General features: G+C 34.5%; 1 protein-coding gene across 14 annotated transcripts in view; it reads left to right on the top strand.

The window, feature by feature from the left end:
• The window catches only part of AHI1 (Abelson helper integration site 1), a 95,483-nt gene that overhangs the window by 60,420 nt on the left and 14,618 nt on the right, over nt 1-20,445 (top strand). For 13 of the 14 annotated variants that reach the window (XR_003526046.1, XM_027633833.1, XM_027633822.1 and 10 more), the window contains 4 exons: nt 10,800-10,858; nt 16,306-16,371; nt 18,670-18,832; nt 20,244-20,344. Coding sequence is in view for 13 of the 14 variants with exons in the window: in XM_027633833.1 (XP_027489634.1) it covers nt 10,800-10,858; nt 16,306-16,371; nt 18,670-18,832; nt 20,244-20,344 (389 nt within the window). In the remaining variant the exon portion in view is untranslated. Of the gene's footprint in view, nt 1-10,799; nt 10,859-16,305; nt 16,372-18,669; nt 18,833-20,243; nt 20,345-20,445 lie in introns of those variants that run through there. The other variant, XM_027633835.1, reaches the window with a different exon arrangement.

Genomic DNA, 20,445 nt, shown 5'->3' with positions numbered 1-20,445 from the left:
TTTTTTTCTATTCACATGTGTAAAGGATCTTCAGCAGTTGAAACTGTGGTTTGAATTAAGAATCTTCCTGCAAATCAGCTTTTCTTACCAAAACAATGATTTTCAGAGTAAGTTCCAAGAATCACTTAAAGAGAACAAGGTGTGTCCAGGATTGTCTGTATCACCAGCTCTTGAGTTAATAATTGGCACATAAGTGTGTGCAAAACCCATCTAGGAAGGTTTAGTGAACAAGGTTATTAAGACATAATGTTTGAGACTTCCAAAGTTAGAGTTCTTACTTGATAATTTTCTGTGGTTTTCAGTTGTTTGGTCCTTTCGATGAAACAAATATTTGTAGCACTTGGCAATTAAGTCAGTTTTAAAGAAACTGAGATATCATTCTCAATGTCTAATGTATAGAAAGGGGTGGTTATTTTCAGAATGAGGTTTGGAGAAGAATTTCCTTTCCTTGAATATTCAGACTTTAAGAATCCCCTTCCTCTTATTGATGATTGTGAGAACTTAACATTTTTTGCTTTCATGAGGATTTTGGGTTATTGGAGATGCTGTATGAGTCAGTAGTGATTTTAGCTGTTAATGATAGTCAAACCAGAGAGGACTGGTTATATAATTAAGCTTATATGTTTAAGTACTGCAATTTCTAGCAGTTTGGCACTACCTGTGTGATGATGTAGAAAAAGCTATTATGTTATTATATTAAGTACTTAATCAAATTGTTTTTCATGATACTATAGAAAATATTTAGTCAAATGGTATTTCTTTATTCATTCTGAATTTAATTTTCATTAATATTTTTTGTTTACACCTTTGGACCTGCTGTGCAAATAATCTTGCTTGCAAAATTTCTATAAAAACAAGATAAAAATTCACTGGATAGGATTGTAACTTCTACTGTCTGGCTTGACACTGAGATACTGTAAAGTCTTTCTGTCTTCTAATACCAGCTGCAGTGATTTGTGTTGCTGTTTGAACCTTGGAGAGAAGTCTGTTCTCTCCAGGATATCCAGAATTTTAGAAATGTGGTCTTAGCCCAAAGCTGAGCACAGCCCTTCTTTATGAACCTACCTGTCTTTATTCTCTTTCTTTTATCTCTCCTCAGATCAGGTACCGCTTTGTAAATGAAATGTAGTATTGCCTCTTAATTCTGTTCTTTGCAAACAGTTTCCTTTCCATGCTTTTTTTTTTATGCATCTTCCACCTAAGACCCAAGGAAAAATCTGTGTAGAAAAAATTGCTTTTCAGCTCTTTGCCAAGCGATAATTCAAGCTTTCTATCAGTAGTAGAACATGGCCTTTAATGGCGAAGTCATCTGTTTTTACTTTCAGCAAAGTAGCATTTGGTATCCACATATTTGTATAACCAGCGTAACTTCTGCTAGAGTAGTTGCATCGTGGCTGAAGACTGAGAGTACAGAAGTGGTGATACTTTCTAAGAAGGCATTCTAAAAATCCACTGTTGTAAAAGCAGTAGCAGGTTGTTGGTGCATTTTAGAAAACTTCGCAGACCTTGTAGATGAAGGAAACTGAAAAATCATTATCATTGAAATCTGTGCCCAACTGGAACTGCAATATGTTGCTTTAATGTCGGACTTAGCATTTCAGTATATTTTCCTCTGATGATACCAATATTAGTCTCAAGCACTTTGTCATGTGTTATTCACAAGGAAATATATTCAGATTTTATTACTAAAGTTGCTACAGGCCATTATTTTATTTCCCTATACAATTGGAAACTAATAAGAAAGGACTTAGTTATTCATACATGTTCTAATCACTGATATGTAGAAAAACTCCTTCTTAGAGTAGTTCGTTCATAAATAATCTGAAAATTCAAAAGTGTGGATATGGAAAAATTCTCATGTGTAGATTGGTTTCACCACACATATTTTCATGAATTATGTGACCAATCTAGTTTCTGAACTACAAAATGGAAAATAAACTCGGGAATGTATTTTAAAGACATGGCCTTCTATTTCGGAAAGAAGCATGTCTGCTGTGAACTTTTTTCCTTACTCTTTTGATTTGATACCATATTAAAAATCTTATATAGTTGTTTCCTGATTTAGTGTCTGCCAATGGTCTTAAATTTTTCAGGTTTAATAATGTATCAATTGTTCGGCAATTTCTTGGAATTTTCTGGTAGTATTTTGTCAAAATTAATATTCAGTACTGGCTGAAAGTGTTAATGTACTACAAAAAGTAGTAGTTATTCTGGTCATGATAAAGACCTGAAATATCAAGCTGAATCCAGCATATTTCATATGGTGTTGCTGATACTATTTTTCCTTGAATACAAGTATTAGGAAAATGCTACATAAGTTCTTCAAGCAGTTACAAGATTTTAATTTTTTTTTTAGGGGTTTTTTTTCAGTCAAGACTTGATTTGACATTGTGAGGCTTACTGGGTAATGTAGGAACTCAGTAGTTTATGCGGTAACTGGCTGTTTTTACTTAGCTGACAAGACTTTGCATTGCAAAAATATTAATGGCTGATTTTGAAAAGTATCTGTGGTATTCTAAGCATATTTTCTTACAGCTTTCCATTTGTAGAACAGCAGACTAATTTAGTTTAAGTAACTGTGAATAACTAGCCATTACTGAATTTCTGTTGTGGGAGGAACCATGTGAAGTTTTCCTTCCTTGCATAATTTTCATTATTTTTCTTTTATCTATAGGCAACTATGTTTTTTTTAAAGACAGGAGTAGACTCTTGAGGTCAGTAGAGACTTGACTTTGATGGTTGCAGATAGAGTTAAATTCTATTTAAGTGTATTACATGTAAGTTAACTGTATTAATAAATAAAATTTAACCCTACTACGTATTTTTAGGAAACAGATGAGCATAAAACCTGCCATAAGAGCTCCATTTCCTCTGATTGAAGGAGGGAAAGTAAATGCAGAAGCAAAAAAATTACTAAACCAAAAAGTGAAGGTTGCTACTTCAGTGTTGGGCATCCACAGCTCTAAGGGACTGCAGTTTCTGTATTTCATGATGTATTTTTTCATAGGGTAACACTGCAAGCTATATTTAATAAAATACAAAATAAGTTTGTTTTCAAATTTACTTTAGCTTGTTTGCTTTTAAGTAGTCCAGGGGAGCTTAGCAAAATTAATAATGACTTTCTCAGGATATCTGCAGCACTAGAAGAAAAATAATTCTTATTAATACAAAGTATGCGTCAGAGTCTGCATTTTCCTTACATCTTTTTTATCTGCTATCTAGAACGTGTAAATAATACTGCCAATCTGATTTAAGAATGCTGATGGTATCTGTGCAGGCTTATTGATGTTTGCTGTAGAATCATTTTCTGTTCTCTACATTGTAGAAAGAAACAACTGGATACTATAGTCTCTGCTTATTTTCAGTGGTATCTACTGCCATTGTGATGTAATGTTCGAAGTTGTCATAAATTAGCACATTCCTGATTAGCATGAATTCAATAAATGTTCTTTACTTCAAAAGAATGCTTGAGACATGTGCTACTACTTGCATTGTTTATATATGGTACTGTAGAAACTTAACATTTGCAAGAAAAATGTAAGATGATGGTTTGATAAGATTACTCAGAAATAATTAGGTGGGTGTGTAGGCTGCTAATGTATTTGATTTTAATCTCTAATTAAAAAGTTGGATTTTTTAATTGTTTTTGTGATGCAATAGTTTTTACTTCATTATGCTTTTTGTAAATAGGGGCCAAATTCTGCTGTTCATTGTGCCTAAGTACAGATTAAATGTTTTCAAATGAAACTGTATTCTCCTCAAATCCAGTGACAATCTCCATAGTTCCTCCTGGAGAATTATTCTCAGAACAAATACTTGTTTGTGCCCTTGTACACCTTGAACCAGGAACGAAAATGATGGCTAAGCTTGAATGAGTCTCTGTGCATTCTTTTGGCTGATGAGAGATATAATTATGTTGTGGGATCTGGCACTGCCAGAAGCATAGTGTTTTCATGTTAGTGCTGTCTAATTCTGAGGTCTCTTATATGAGGATTGGAATTAGTTGGTGTTACAGGAAAGGTATCTCTCTGTGGATCTCCAGGTGTGAATTTAAGCCTTGCTCTACTCCGCTGGTCCAGCAATCACCTCACTGTGCTGCCAGGACACACTACTTGGTCATTTGGGCTGGGGAATCAGAGACTGCCAGATGCAGTAACTTGACCTAACTGCATCAGTCCTTCGATAAGGAAGTTACTGTGTTAAAGCACACTAGCTAGACCAGTTGTCTTTCTTAGTTTAGGACAACTGTGACTCACTGAGAATATAAGGTTCTCCTAATACCTGGAGTTGGGGCATCTACTGGAAAATCACATTCTCTATAAAAGAAACTGCAGCAATGTGTATGAAACTGCATGGTCCTGAATTCTCTCCCTAGAGTTACTTTACTAGATAACTGTTTTTAATACCAGTATTTAGTAAATGGTTAAAAAGGTAAATATTGCTTACTTTTTTATTGAAAGCTTATCCTTCTGTGCAGATTTTTCTATATAGTATAGTATTTCGAACAGCAACCAAAGCCTGATCTATTGACATAATTTCCCAAGTTTATTTTGTTAGTTTGCAAGTTTTCATTGTATTAATGGGGATGGGGAAGGGAAACAAAAATGCTATGCTTTTCTACCTATCAGTACAGTTCTGTTTTGGCTTAACTGGGAGGGGCTAGGGTGGTGTGGGTTTGGTATTTTGTTAAGTTGTGGGGTTTTTGTCATTGCCATCTAGATCGATCTGCACTAATTGGAGGAGAGACATCTGGCAGCAGAAGACCTAAGGTTTTTCTCTCTTTTTTTTTAAGTGTATATAGCATGCAAACAGCTCTCATATCCAACTGACTAAAGAAATTAACAGAATTTTATTACTATAAAAAGTGAGACAGTAAACAGAGAGGGATTCCATTTGTCCTGTAGATTTGGGGTTTTCGTTTTAAGTGGATAGGTTTAGGTTAATAAATTGCAACCCCACTTGGAAAATGAGAACAACGTTGAGAAGATAGTTCAGTCTTTTCCAGATGCTCTGATCAAAGAAAAAAGTGGGGAAAAGACAAGGAGAATGCTGGTAGTGGCTGACAGTGAATAGACTTCTATCAGTGCAGCACACACTACTAGAATTCTATGGGTGTTTGTAGAAGACCTTTGCATTTGATAATGTTGCAATCACAGCACTTTTGTATATACACTTAAATATGACATGTGAGAACTGCCTATTTTGAGTATATACATTTTAAGTGGTTTCCAAGTTCACAGAATCACAGCATAATTTTTGTTGGAAAATACCTCCAAGATCATCAAGTCCTACCTTTGGCCAATCACGATCGTGTCAATTAGATCATGTCACTAAGTGCCACATCCAATGGTTTCTTGAACCACCTCCAGGGATGGTGACTCCACTACCTTCCCAGACAGTCCATTTCAATGCTTTAACAACCCTTTCTTTCCATGAAGAAATTCTTCCTAATGTCCAATGTGAACCTCCTGTGGCGCAGCTTGAGACTGCGTCCTCTTGTCCTGTCACTAGTTGCCTCGGAGAAGAGGCCAACCTCCACCTGGCTACATCCTTCTTTCAGGCAGTTGCAGAGTAATAAGGTCACCCCTGAACCTTCCCTTCTCCAGGCTAAACAACCCCAGCTCCCTCAGACGTTTGTCATAGGAGCTCCACACCCTTCGCCAGCTCCACTGCCCTTCTTGGTACAGGCTCTCAAGAGAATTAACGATTTCATTTGGCGTCATATTAGTTACAAGGAGTATGCTGTTTTAGAAAGAATGCTAAAAATACTCTGTTGCTTGTCTCACTTGTATTTGCTTTTGAATGTAGTTTTTTTAATCTACTTTCAGCCAAATGCGTCTAAAGTAGTTTTAAAAGCTATGATACAGTTTTCAATTTACTTTGATCCTGTCAATTCTCCTGTTCAGTGTAGAATATCTTCAAAATCATAGGTGCTAGACTAAGTTATGTAGAGCAGAATTGGAAGTGGGTTTTCACCTGCAGCAAGGGATATTAGCAAAACATCTATTTAGTTGGTAAAACAAAAGGTGTTTTTGTTAAGTGGATGCATCCTTTCCTTTCATTTTATGTGAACTGCATCTGAAAATGTCTGTGGTGGGTTTCTTAAGTATTTGTGTTTTAAAAAAGGAAAATAGGTTCTCATCCAATATATAAACAATCTTTTTATTTAATGAATTCTGTTTGATCTATTAAAGCATAATTGGTTTGAGGATTAAGCCTTTGAGAGAAGGTTATCATATATTTAGAACATTACAAAATTATCATATTTCTCTTATATTATACCTAACTTGAATAATGAAAATGCTGAAAACTTTTACTTAAAAAAAACAAACAAAAAACCTAAACCAAAAAAAAAAAAAAAAAAAAGAAAACCCACCTTGGAACTTTCCTTTAAAACCTTTGAAAGCTAAAGTAGAGATTATACTGCATACTAAAAGACACTTTGGTCACAAAGGTCATACTTTTGAATTAGTGGCTGTGCTGAAAATAATTCTGTTTGCTGAAAAATAGTTTTAAAGCCACAGAAGATGAGTAGGAAAATGACTGAGCTGATATACACAAATTCATCTCATATTTAAGTTGACTTTTTCCCCACTTCTTGTTGTTTACTTGGCTGTATTATGTTGCAAGAGGCCACGATATAATGTCTGCAATAAGAAATACCTTTTCCTAGAGGCGTTGTTTTCATGTCTTTCAGGACTTGTTTGTGGGTTTTTAGACATTAGCAATTAGTATAAACTTAAAGTAAAACTCAATTAAAAACAGAATAATGCGGAATTGGAGTAGGTAAGATTTTTTTTTTCTCTCTACATGCTTTACAGTCATTCATCACAGAAATGTCTGAATATTAACTTTTTTCAGTTTTATTAGATATGTCTTTTTTCTTTGATGTTCTGTGATTTTATGAGAATTTTCCAGGATGAAATTTTGGATAATTTCATTAACTGTAGATTCCATGTGACTGGAATCTTTAGGGATTTATGATGCTAAAATACCTTTAGTAATTAAAAAAATAATTTATCAAGAACATTTCAGAAAGCGAGAAAAAAACATCTTTTGAAAAGTCAATTAAAACATGAATTCTGTAATGAATGTTCTCTCAGCGTCTCTTAGAAGAGCATTTTTTCACATAAACATTTAACATTGGGTGGTTGTAGACAACCCAGTAGGATAATAGTGGATTTATGTGACTTCCTAGAAGGAATTTTTTTCCCTATTCTGGCTCTTATGCTGTTAATTTAAAATAAATAAAATAGCTAAAGATCCTGTTATTTAAAGGGAAGTTTTCTTAGTAATTACAAGTACTACTTTGGGGGGCACCATTGCTGTTATCATACCAACTCATCTACTTTGTGCATTTCAGTCCAACTATTTAGAATTTGATGACTTCATGCTAATGTGCTTGTCTAGAGCAGAGGGTAGTTTTTCAGTGAAAGTATACCATAAAACTGGGATCGTAGTAGTATAGGTGTGTTTTGGACAGGACAACTACTTGGTTTCTGTCTTCCTTTTTCTTTAGTTGCTGTTTTACTGGCAGAGAATATATTGCCTGCAGTGAGCTGGGAGGAACTGAGGATAGACTTTCAGTTCACTGTTCAAATTATGCAGGAAACTAACATGGTTTCAGACTCCTCTCAAGGCAGACAGCTACACTGTTTTTCAAAAGATACCAGTTCTTTGGTAGTCCTTTCCCAAAAGCCAGTACATGCTTGGACTCACAAGATAATTGTAACAGTAGGATTATGTGGACCCTAAAGAGGAACTGTCTTGCTGTTAAATTGTGTTGATATGAAAATTCTGGTCATTTGAGAAAAAGCATTAGCATCTATCATTTTGAGACATCTAATGTTTCATTTAGACATTAGCAGTAAGTTTTTCTAGAAATAATCTATTCTTCTCATGTAAAATTCCATAGAAAGGAAACCACTGAAAAATCAATGTAGAGTAATAAGAAATGCAGTAATTCAAATGTTGATACTTTAATAGGGAAAATTAGCTTCTCAAGATGTACATGATTTTGAAGGTGAAGGCAGATGATGCTGTTAAGAAAGAAGATTATTGAAGAGTTCAAGTAAACCCTCTCTATCAATAGAAATGCTTTTCCATTACTGCTTATGAAGCATCCTTAAGATAGGACAATCTACATTAACCTGACGGTGTTGGGGTTTTTTTCAGGCTCAACTGTACAAGGGATTTAATGACCTTTCTATTAACTCAGACTAAGTGAGAGTCCCAACAGGTCAGGGTGTCCTGTAAACTTCATTTTCAAGTTAAGTGGAAATGTCGTTCTGCAGTCTTGACCTCAGTTTCAGTACCTCACTATACTAGTTGAAAAGTGTGCAGCCTGGATCAGAGATAACCAAAGAAAGCACTGCTGAGGCTGTTAGTCACACCTGCTTGATGTCATTTACATGCTTCATCAAGCATGGAACCATATCAAGCCAGTAGCTGTATAACATTGCTTTAAAATTCTTCTGCATCATTTGAGAAAGAAGGGATGGATATTCCCTTGCTTACTGAACGGACCTTGTTTTGGAAATGATGAAGCTTTGGACAGGGTTTTTTGTTGGTTTTGTTTTGTTTACTTGAGTTTTGTTAATATGACTGTTCTGAATGTAGGGGCTACTAAAGGAATACTTAATAACTAATGAATAATGCTAAAAACTAGTTTGGGGTAACCAATAGCCATGATCATGGAGTATTTGGATCCAAGTGTGCTGTGCTTTACACCTGAAGCAAAGTAGTGAGAATTTTCTGTTTGTTATGGCTCTAGTCATGGAAAATGCTGTATAAACCAGTGCCAGCTTCTAGAATTCAGTCCAGCACACTGCCTGTATCTTTTAAGTTACACATCTGTCTCTATCCTATGCTTGCAGCATAACGGATCTGCACTGCTCTATTGAATCTTAATTGGGAATATCAGACTAACCATAAAGTTTTCACTTGACAAGCAGCTAAATAGACAGACTGCACAAGAGTACTCACATGCATAAACATACAGTCCAGAGGTAATGCATATTTTCCTTAGAAAAACAAGAAAGTCAATTATATTACTGATAAAAATACAGATTAATTTTGTTTTTAATTAAAACTTGATTTTTCCAAACAAACAATTTTTTATCAAATATTTTATATATCTTGTATCTTAGTATGCGTTTGTGTGAATTGGCACAACACTGCAATGCTCAAATTCATTATTCTATGGTAGAATACTTAGCTGTCTAAAGAAAAATTTATTTTTTATCATGCAGACATTTTATTGGTTCTGAGTTCGGGGTTTTTTATTCAAAGAGTTGATGTGACACTTGTATACAACAGTATATCCAATATGTAGTATCACCTCTGTAGCATCTGGGTTTGTATGAGTATGTAGATAATAATATCAGTAGAAGTAATATCCCCAGTGATTTTTGGTGTTAGTGCTGAACAAATGTTTTAGCAAATAGCTTGTTTGAAAAAAGGTTAGCTTCAGGTCTACCGTCTTGAGCATGGGTTAAATTCAGAAAATGGTTTCTATTCTCTTCTCTTTCTTCTTCTTAAAAGAGATGGGGTAAAGTAATAAGAAGCAAAGCCTTTCAAAATAAAGTATTTCAGAATTTATACAAGCTTTTTTGAAGTTATTAAGATCAGAAATCTTTTAATTCGTACGCAAAGTTGAATGTATTATTGCACGTTTAGGATTTTTCACAAGTACAAAATTAGTCATATGCCGAAGATCTGCAGGAGCATGGTTTAACTATGACTATTTGATCTTGCAGCTTTTATTCTAGCTAGAAATATATAAATATCTTAATGATTAAGCATTTATGAGTAAATCTCCTGTGAAAGTCAAAACCACTAGGCTTTAGAAAGGATACTGTAGGTGAAGTTGTGCAAGCTTCCTTGTGGAGTTGTGCCAGTGCATGGGAATCTGAATCTGAAAAGTACTCTTTATTCAGATACTGGACAGCAGGCTTTTGGTGTGGCAAATGAAAATGAGTTTTCAGAATTTATTCCTCTTTGAAAACAAAACTTGTTTGAAAGCTAGTGTCTCACAGAGAAAATCCAGTGAGCTTAACTCTGTGTTGCCTGGCATTTCTGTGCTTGAGAAACGATTCTCCAGTGAAGCAGTAGCATATTTCACTGTCATGTTCAACGATTTTCAGATTTTTTTGTATCTTTTCTTTTTAAGATGTTTTCTTAAGTATATAGCTGAGGAGACCAATAACAAAAAGATAAATCCATAGATGATGAAAGGATTTTCTTGAGCTTAGTAGTTAACATAATAGTTTGAAAAGAATTTACAAGTACTTGTTCAAGTGTGCTCTGTAGAGAGTGAATAAAATAAACAGCAAGATGTGTTGTGATAGGAACTCAGATGATCAAAAGGAACTACTGAATAGACATAGTTATTCTTTCAGATAAAATAAGGAAGTAATTCCTTTGTGAGTTTTTGTGATCATTTCTGTTGGAAAACTTTGTATGCATTACTCAGAAATTCAATGAAGAGTAAAGCAATACAGCCTAGATAATAGTGTCAGCTTTGAGCATGAGATGGCATGTGGACATAGCTTGAGCTACTTCTCCAAATCATTTGAATGGAAATATTGGATTAGTTAACCTTGTGTCAGGTCTGTTAGTTAAATAAATCCTCCAACTGTTCCTGACTGAAGGTTGCATAGTTGTGACTGAAAGATGCTGCTGCTTTTCATTAGAATTTTGTCAAACATATCCTGCTAACATAATGATTTTAAAATAAAATGGTTTATTCGATGGAAAAGGATAACAAGCAGAAAATTCACAGCCTTTTCTTTTCACAGGGTGTTTCAGCCCAGTAGGAAATCCTCTTAGCCGAACACTATTGGGTAGACTGCAGATGGTATGGAATTCTCTTTTTGCATTTTTTTTAAATTGATGTTTAACTATAAAATGTCATTATTCACAATTTCTCATTGTAGAGAGGTGGTTTTTTTTATCCTGTCTTTATTAAAAAAAGAGGTATCTTCAAGCCAGTTGTCTACATAGGCAAATTAGCTTATGCTGCAGCCAGCTGGTAGGAAGATCAGATATCAGAAAATCAAAAGCTTTATATTTTTTTCATTATTTACTTTTTGTTGTTTAGAAATAAATAAGCTAAAATCACACTCGAGTTTTTTATTGTTGCTGAGAAAGAAGGCATTCATAAACAGCAAAAGAAAGCTGAGACAGTTACTGGGAATGAAATTCTATTTGTAGCACCATGTTTTTGTTGTTTACTGTTTCATACTTCATCTTTTTGTAACAAGTGAAATCACAGATATTCTCTTGCTTATTTAACTGCTTATCTATTAAATATTGATTGTAAACTTCTACTGATTATATTTGTTCCTTTGTTTATTTCTGGTTTCCTGATCACCATAATAAAAATTCAACAGAATCTGTAAATGCCATTAATTCCAACTTTACATTTGATAAACCTGTATTAAACACAAAATGTATGGAGGAACTAGTGACAGAAGAACAAGTGGTGCTTCTGAATACTGAATGCATTTGTATCTCTATGAAGCTGAGCCTCTTGTACTAGAGATGTTAATCCTCCTGCACTCATGAACAGAATGCCATGGTTTATTATTCCGTTGTAATTGCGCTACTTGTAATTTTTGAGAGAAATATTATAAATGGACACAATTTAACTTTGATCATGTATAGCTGTTTTACAATTTGGATTGGTTTAGGATTTTTTTGATCCTACCTTATTTAACAGAATCTGTTAATACAGTTGTGGAAGGCTTGTAAACTAAGTAGGATTCACCAAGGAATTTGAAAGTGTGGTTTTACGTTGCTGTTTTGTTAGTGGTTAAATAGTTCTTGTTTTCACACTTTAAATTTTTTGCCATCAATATATATATTTTTAGGGAAAATTATAAATTGTTCAACCAGTACATTAGTGCTCTCCACCACAGCAAGCTTGATAAACATTTACAGGATCAGCTCTTTTGTGAGGTGCTAAATAGCAGCTAATTTAAAATAGTTTTTTCTGAGAGGGCTAAATTAGGGGTTATATTTGAACATTGAATATTGAATATATTTGTTGTTTCTCCTATTATAAATGCAGTAATATATATGTAAGTGCAGGTTAACCGAGTAATTAATACCAAAAAAGTAGCATATTTAGAAATGGTGAAATAGTTGAAGAGGTTTTAAATAATTTCAGGAGCTGGAGTATTTCACATGCTTCTGAACTGATCTTTTCTTCCTTTTCCTTTTTTCTTTTTTTATCCCTGTAGGCTTTACTGCAGCAGCTGTGTTTGCGTTTCTTATTTCTGTTTGTATGTTGCAGGTTTCAATAAAGTGCAGTCTGCTGCAGGTTCTTTTTTCCTCAAGGCAGATTATAGATTCCCATGCTTATTAAATATTAAAACACTGTGATCAAATCAGGACTGTAGTCATCTGAAGTGTAAGGAAGTAACTTTAAAGTTTCTATGGACAGATTAATTACTACCGAAGAAGAATATATAATTCTTAGCAATTGATACTTTTGGAAAAATTTTTATTTACCAGAAGTACAAATACTTGTACTTCTGTTTCCCATAGACTAAATTTGTAGTTAGGTGTCACTAATGGGAAAAAGAATGCATTGGACCAAAGAACAAGAACAGAAATATGATAGTGCTGACAGTATTCGTCTGTTTTCTTCTAAGTCTCAGCTTATTTAGCATTTAATTTAAAACTTCAATTACTGCAGTAAAGAGATTACATGGCATTTTTAGGAGAGGAGATAGAATTTTACTTAATTAACTCTTTGAATTTCTAACCCTTCTTAAGAAAAAAGGAAGACAATGTAGCAACAGTAAAACCTCAGGACTATTCTGTAAGATTTTTAAATGTTTTAAATATTATCTTTTAAGGTAACCAAGAGTTTTCAATCAAGCTGTGTAAGTTAATTTCTCATTTTGTCTTCTTTAAAAAAAAAAAACAAATGAAGAAGCCACCATAAACCAAAAGCAGCAACAAAAAAACCTGGAAAGGTAACAGTCTTAGAACCTGGACTATTACACACTGAGGCACAGATTTACTGAATAGGCAAGAGAAGCTGTAACACACATTCTTTGTGTGTTTACTGGACTATTTGTATAAGTAATATTCCCAGTTTCTCTTCCATTCTGGCAGATGGCGGGTATAGGGAGGTGGAGTGAAGTAGTGGTGCTGTGCAACATTCAGGAAATAGATGTTTGTCCTTCTTCACGTCACTGAGTCTGTCACTAATGGGAAAAGGAGAGAGGGTGGCTTTGGCCCTGTATGCATAAACGTTAGGGTTCCCATTGGTATGTGTAGTGTCGCCTAAAATTAGTCTTAGAAAAGCTTATTTTTGAAGTGTTGTTATTAAGAGGTAATGACTAACTCTTAGAAGTGGTACTTAATCTATATGTTTATTCTTTTACAATGAAGAATATGTTTTACCTATAAGGTAAAAACATGGAAACATCATTACACTTTACATGTTTCCATATTTTTTCTTTAAACTTTGATAATGTGGTAATTGAAATATATTGGTTCAGTAGGACAAATGAAATGCTGAGACTTTTACTGAAAAGACAGTAACAACTGATCACTTGTTCTTACTCAGTGCTCCTTCTCCTAAGAAGATGAGGGATACCTAATGCCCAAATCCTGTTGGCTGCTATACATCTGCCTCAAGAAAGCAAAACCTCCATTAGCACAATCACTGAAACTGCCCAATTAAAAAGAAGCCATAAACATTTTAATTAGTGTATTATCAGGAATTGGTAACACTTGATAGAACAGTGCAATGTTCTCTTTTGTATTAGTGTCTTTAAACATTTTTGTTTGGTTTTGAGTTAGAAATTACAAGGGTATCTAAGTGGGTTAGTCATGGATAACCAGTGTGATACTCCATGGTCTAGAACTCTGCATGAATGACTGGATCTATTTATCTTCCTCTGAGGATGTTCCTTTAATGCTGAAAGCTCCTAACAGCTTTGTTCAATCAAAATCAGTATGGCATGGCAGACTTTTTCAGCAAGGATTTAGTTTCTGTTTCTCACAGATGTCTGCCTCCCAAAAAGACCAACTCCTTGGAAGATGGCTATAGCCCCACATCTGTTCCAATGCAAAAAAAGGATTATCTAGTTTCCATCCTGCATGAAAAAAAAAGGAGACATTAATATGTCTCTGTTAAGAATTATGTATTCATACATTACAGTATGTCTGTTGCTTTTTTGGAATCCTGAAAATGTGCCTTAATCTTGTGACACAACATGTAAAAAATTATGTTTCTAAGCTGAAAGGCCAGTAGTTTTAGCTGGGTGTTTCTTGCAGTGTAACTGGTAGTTGGCACTATTTGAGGAATGGCATGGCATGGAAGAGGCAGCTCTTCTGCCTTGTAGTAGCTACATTTATGGTAGGCAGCTGAAAAGGGGTCATGTAATGATAATTGAGTTTGATTTCTTTGAATCCCAGCTGTGGCAGTTGACAGGTAGAGGTAGAGCTGTGTGTAGCCAGTGACATACTCAGAGTATCTATCTCTTTAAGAGGCACCTCTATGGATTGTTGTTGCTTAAAAGTTTAAGGCAGTGTCTGAGAATATTCAACGTCATCACAGGGTGACTCATGGATTTTAGCTTGTTATTTCCAAACAGCTCACTCTCTTCAAGCTCTTCTTGAGTTGAGTGTTTGAGAGCCACATAAATACTTTATTAAAAAGAGAGAAAGAGAGAGACACAGATTGAGACACAATAATGGGGCAATATGAATACCTGAACTAGATATCTAAATAATACTGCTAATAATTCTGATGAATCATTTTTGAGCAACAGGAGGCACTCCCATCCCACAGGCTAAGCACATTGCCTGTACAGTTCTCTTAACCTTGAGAATGGAAAATGAGAATTAGCTGAAACCTGTACAGCAGTGCTAACTACCAGTAGACCACTGAACAAGCCACATACTCTGAACTGCAGCTCCACCAGTCTTTGTTCAAAATTTGTTTATCAAATCAGGCAGTTACACTTTTTTTTCTTCCTTCTGTGCATGTACATAATTACTCAGAACTCTTTAGGTGGTAGGTTTAGATGATGAGAATTGAGTACAACTGTTCACTTTTACACTGTGTTCATCTGTATATACTGTATGTGTCTGTAACTACTGTGGCAGCTCTGAAGCAATCTGGAGACTGGGTGGAACCTCAGGATAGTCAGTGATTTATTTTCCATATAGGATAAACCTAACTAAGTTATGAAGACAACATTGAGGGTACGGATCTCTGTTCTTGAGAATACCATTTATTCTACTGAGGATTTTCAGTGATTTTCTTTGTAATATGTAATGACATTCCTTGAACCATGCTGATAAAAAATAAAAAACCCTACTGAAAATAAAAGGACCACTATATTTTAGATACATTTTTTTAAAAAGCAAGAGAAGAGAAAGAAGTTCATGTAAAAGTTAGTTTAAGGAGTGGCTGTAAAATATGAAAAAGGTGAAGTATAGTGGATAAAAGTTTTCAAATTTAAGTGTTTATAAAGCGGTATAACTGTTAGAGGTAGAAATGTTTACTTCACAAATCTCACATTTGATTTTTCTCTTCTAAAATGTCTTTAATTGCTCTGTAATATTTCTATTCTGTACTGTAGTGTATATCCTTTGAGACATACAAAATCTAGGGGAAACTGGCTTCCCCTTTGTGAAGATCGACCACTGAAAAAAATTAATACCAGCAAAGGACTACCGGCTCTTCCTTTTTTTTCTAGTTTGTTGTTACTCTGCTAATTTTCTTAATTTTTCTATAATATATCTCCTTTCAACTGAAACATTCTGTTGTTTGACAGAAATAAAATTTTTTGGTACAGGCATATCCTGATTATTGCATTATATATCTACTATTCTTTTGAATTTGTTGGAAGTCTGAAGAGTGAGTGGTAAAGACAGAACAACTAGAATTAAATGGAAAGTTTTGGTTATTAAGACCAACCTGAAATTTCCATTATATAGAAGTGACATCTTTTACGTACTGGTTCACAGGTAAAGTTCACTGCAACAACTTCTTAAATATCTACTGTATTTGCAATGCAAACAAGATGGGACTGCATAGTCACCAGTCCAGTTGTCTTTAGTGCAGTTTACATACTTGAAAAACTTGGTATCTTTTTAAATATCTACCAACCAATTGCCAATATTACTCAGTGTTGCTTAACATCACTTCTGCTTTTACTTTTTTAAAAAGAGCATTTTATTACAGATAATTCTTATCATCTTAGTAGACATGAAAATACTCATAGTTTAGCGAGATACTTCATATTAAAGTTTCAACATAATTTATTCTTCTAGAATGATGACAACCTGACAGCATTGGGAGTGGGAGGAGGAGGCAGTTGTCCACTCGTGCAAGAGACAGTAAGTATTATGTAATTTTTTGCAGTGTTTTCTATACCTGTTATACTGTATCTGTGCTTTTGAAAGCATGTTCCCTTTTTTGTAGCATGAAATCCCAAGGATTTTTTTTGCTCCCATAGATTTTGTAATTCTTACAAAGATGTTCATAACTGGCATAACTACATTAATGCTGGGTTTATATCACTCTTGAAGAACAATCTTGTAAAATTTTGTTGAACATAGAATTTTTTATTTTTCACTTGGACTCGGACACAGGCAGAACTTGACAAATGTTTGAATGTCACACTAGAAGAAAGTCCAATGCTTTAGGCATAATTGTAAGTAGTTTACATTCTTCTTTGGTTCTGAGGTGCATTTCCTTTATCCCGTCATGGTCATTTTTCTGATCACATGTCTCCAGAGAATATAATGGCAATTTCCACATTTCATTTATATTGTCAGCCTACTAAACCATTTGTATTACAGGACACGTTGGTTTATTAATTTCTTATTTCTGAGAGACAAACAGTGGGACTTGCTTGATTGGTTTGAACTGTTTGTAGCAGTGAATTTTTGTAATATTTTCAAAAAAAACATAACATTTACACCAGAACTATCTTAAAAAAGTCACTACAAGATGAAGTAATTGTAGCTCTGCCTTTCATTGTTTTTCATGCTACCAAGTAATTAGTGTTACATTCCTATGTTCCTTTTTGGGTTTGGTTTTTGGTGTTTGGTTTTTTTTTTACCTTAAGTGACCTCATGGTTTTCATGAGGTCGTCACTTAACTGAAGTGGGCACTATTAGAGCACCTCTTACTGGACATGATCACGGTGCTCATTAGTGTGGTTTAGTTTGCTTCTGTGCTACAGTTCATATTTCTATATTGTCAAGACCACCTATAATTACTGTATGCAGGGAGGAGAGTTATGGTAAGGGTTATTTCATTGTTTAACTTCTTTATGTAAGTTCAGGACATTTGAATTCATATTTAGATAAATTTCCTGTTTAGTGAGAACTATGCTGATACTAATTTCTGATACTCACCAGCTCAAAAATTGCCACATAAAATTTAAAATGGTATAATGGAATCAGTGGAATCATTTCCATCTTTTCCCATTTATAACTGATATGATCTGTTTAATTGATGACATGGAATTATGAAAATACAAGTGACATTGTCTATATTTTTACACATATAACTCACAGGTGATCTTACTCTAAGTAGAAATACAAATATAAAAGCATTGTGCAGTTCAGCAGTCTTAATATTTAAATGCATGCATGAGTAATAAAGAGGGTCTTTTTCCTTCAAATCCGTATCGTCATACTTTGCTATCTCCTTCAGTCCCCTTAAACCTCCTATTGCTCCTAACAATCCCCGTCTTTGACCTCTTTACTTACAATTTTTTAGAGGAATCTGAGATGAAAATTATAGGTAGGGAAGCAGCATTCTGTGTCTAAAATAGGTCATAATTTTGCTCCTCACTTATGATGAGGAAAGTGAGCAATTCCCTTATTGTTTCGGTTCATTTGTTTTCTTTTCAAGCTTTTCTGCTTGGAGTTCACCAGGACAGATTTTTGTTCATAGGGTATAGGAAATAAATCAGAAATTGTACTTGATATTTTCATATTCAGGGTAGAAAGCAGGCTTCTGGTAATGTATTTTATGTAGTATGCATGATGCTGATGACTATTAGTATTCTTTTTCATAAAAGTATAGGTGCACTGTATGTCAAATGGATTTATTATGTGAAATGGAATTTAAATGTATTTTTAAAATATTTAAAAGATATTTGTGTATCCAAACCCTTATTTTTAAGCAAAACAAAGAAAAAAAGAAAGAAAAAAAAATTGAGTGATCAAAGCAAAACTTTGCAATCTCTTTTTGTATTAAATTTTTCCTTCGATAAAACTATCATACTGTTGAAGTATTTATTCAAACACATATGCTTCATGAGCACACAGAGAATGGGATCTGAAGGTGGTGTAACAATTCTGAGAAACTGAATGTATGAAGTTTTTTTTCCTTTTGCTTCACAAGCAAATTGCTTATAAAACTAACAGCTGCTGTTTTGAAGCTAATCTTAGTGAATTGAATGTTCTTAACCATTTCTGCAATCCCACAGTCCTTTATCTTGCCTCTCCTGCTGCTTTCCCACCACCCCTGATCCCATTAGCAAAACTTGAGGCAGCCTCAGCTTTTACCAAAGTGCAGCTTTGGTTTCAGCTGCTTTTCTGCAAGAGGAAGTGAATGTTGCGCTTTTTTCTCTGTGGCATGGTTGTGATAAAGCTGTGGTGCTCTTATCTCTCTTTTAGGTAGTGGCTCTTTATGACTACACAGCGCATCGATCAGATGAGCTAACCATCCATCGCAGTGACATTATCCAAGTGTTATACAAAGATAATGATAACTGGTGGTTTGGCAGCCTAGCAAATGGACAGCAAGGCTATTTTCCAGCTAATTATGTGGCTGGTGAAAGTAAGTTTACTGCTGTCTTCCTGGTATACCGGTGTGGGTTTAACTGATGGTCCAAGATTTTACTGTGCTGTACTGCTATTGTTCTGAAGATAGGAATTCGTGTAGTACACACATGGCATAATGATGACTTACTGTGGTGCAAAAACTGTATAGCTAACCACTTAGCAAGTTGACATACCTGACTTAGGAAGGTATGCTCTTGGTTAAACATTCCAGCTAATACAGTACTGACTTAATTATCTGTCAGCTGGATTGATTCCTTGTCTCTTCTTACATATAGCAGCCTGGTTCATGCCCTACCTTGTTAATGATTTAGGACACATCAAAGCATTCTACAAACATCTTAGTTTTTTCTTAGGCAATCTCCACTAGATCTAGCTTTTGTAAAACCTCTTAGTTTTCCCCCTTCCGTACTGGAGAATGTTCAGTTCCCAAATAAGTGGATTTCAGTATGAAGTTTTAAAAGAACAGTCATGGTTAAATCTCATATCTGAGCATTGAACTTGCAGCCAGGTACTTGTTATTAAAACAGTTTTGACTAAACTGATACAGACAAACCTAAATGAATCTGAACAAATAATATAGGAAGCATCCTACTTAGTCAACTGCTCTAAAGATGCTCAGTGTGTTGATAGTTGTTAGTATTCAGCTTGTGGACACAGCATGTGGTTGCATAGTACAAGAAATTCATTTGCCATCCTAAACTATCAAACTATCAGTTATGCTGGTGTTTAGAAATCCTTTGACTCAACATTTCTCAAGATGTTTTCCCCCATTTTCTAGTTCCTCCCTCTGTCTTTTAAGTGAAATTTAAGCCTCTTTCCTAAAAAAGACTTGGATATAACACTATGCTCACTTGAGGATAATTAGAATTACTTCTGCCCTTTCCCTTTGTACTCTCCTTGCACATCTTGTGGATTTTCTCCAGCCTTTCTTCCTTGCAAAATAACCCAGAGAGAAGTCTGTAGGAAGAGTCTTCAGTGATCGCCTTAAGAATATGTTGTTAAAAAAAAAACAAACCAAAATTTTGGAGGCAGTTGTCTAGCTGTGCAAAAAAATCTCTGGTAGATGTGTTATTTCAGTTGGTGATCGAATCATCTTATTATTGAATCAAAAGAAATGCATATGATACATTTATTAAGTGTCAGCTGCATTGCTGTCAGTATGGACTTGGTTCTTAGGTAAATGTTTGAATGCTTTTATTTTATAGAATAACCATTTAAATCTAAGCTTACTAATATGAATAGAAGTTTATGGGAAAAATTTAATAAATTCTCATACAATGTTTGGCTTCAAACATTTTTTACCTGTTTCAGTTCACATCTGTTTTTGACTAGATCGTAATGTCATGGTGGTTCACATAAATTCTTTCATGTCTCTCATAATGGCGAATTATGGTTCCTCTTTTCAGAAGAGTATGAAGAACAACCTTCAGAATTAGTATCAGATTCTGCTCCTCTCCTACCAGAAGGACCAACAGAAGCAGAGGAAGGTTCTCTGACATTAGATAAGGTAACAATTTGAGAAGGAAATATTCTGTAAGTAGTGTTATATTGTATCTCTTGTGTACACATGGACTGTATTAATTTTTTATCTTTTTTGTAAGAATTTCT

Source organism: Corapipo altera, unplaced genomic scaffold (genome assembly GCF_003945725.1).
Source record: "Corapipo altera isolate COAL_440 unplaced genomic scaffold, ASM394572v1 2b, whole genome shotgun sequence".
Taxonomy (NCBI): Eukaryota; Metazoa; Chordata; class Aves; order Passeriformes; family Pipridae; genus Corapipo; species Corapipo altera.
The sequence above is the reverse complement of the archived record's forward strand: the minus strand, read 5'-3'. Positions and strand labels throughout refer to the sequence as shown.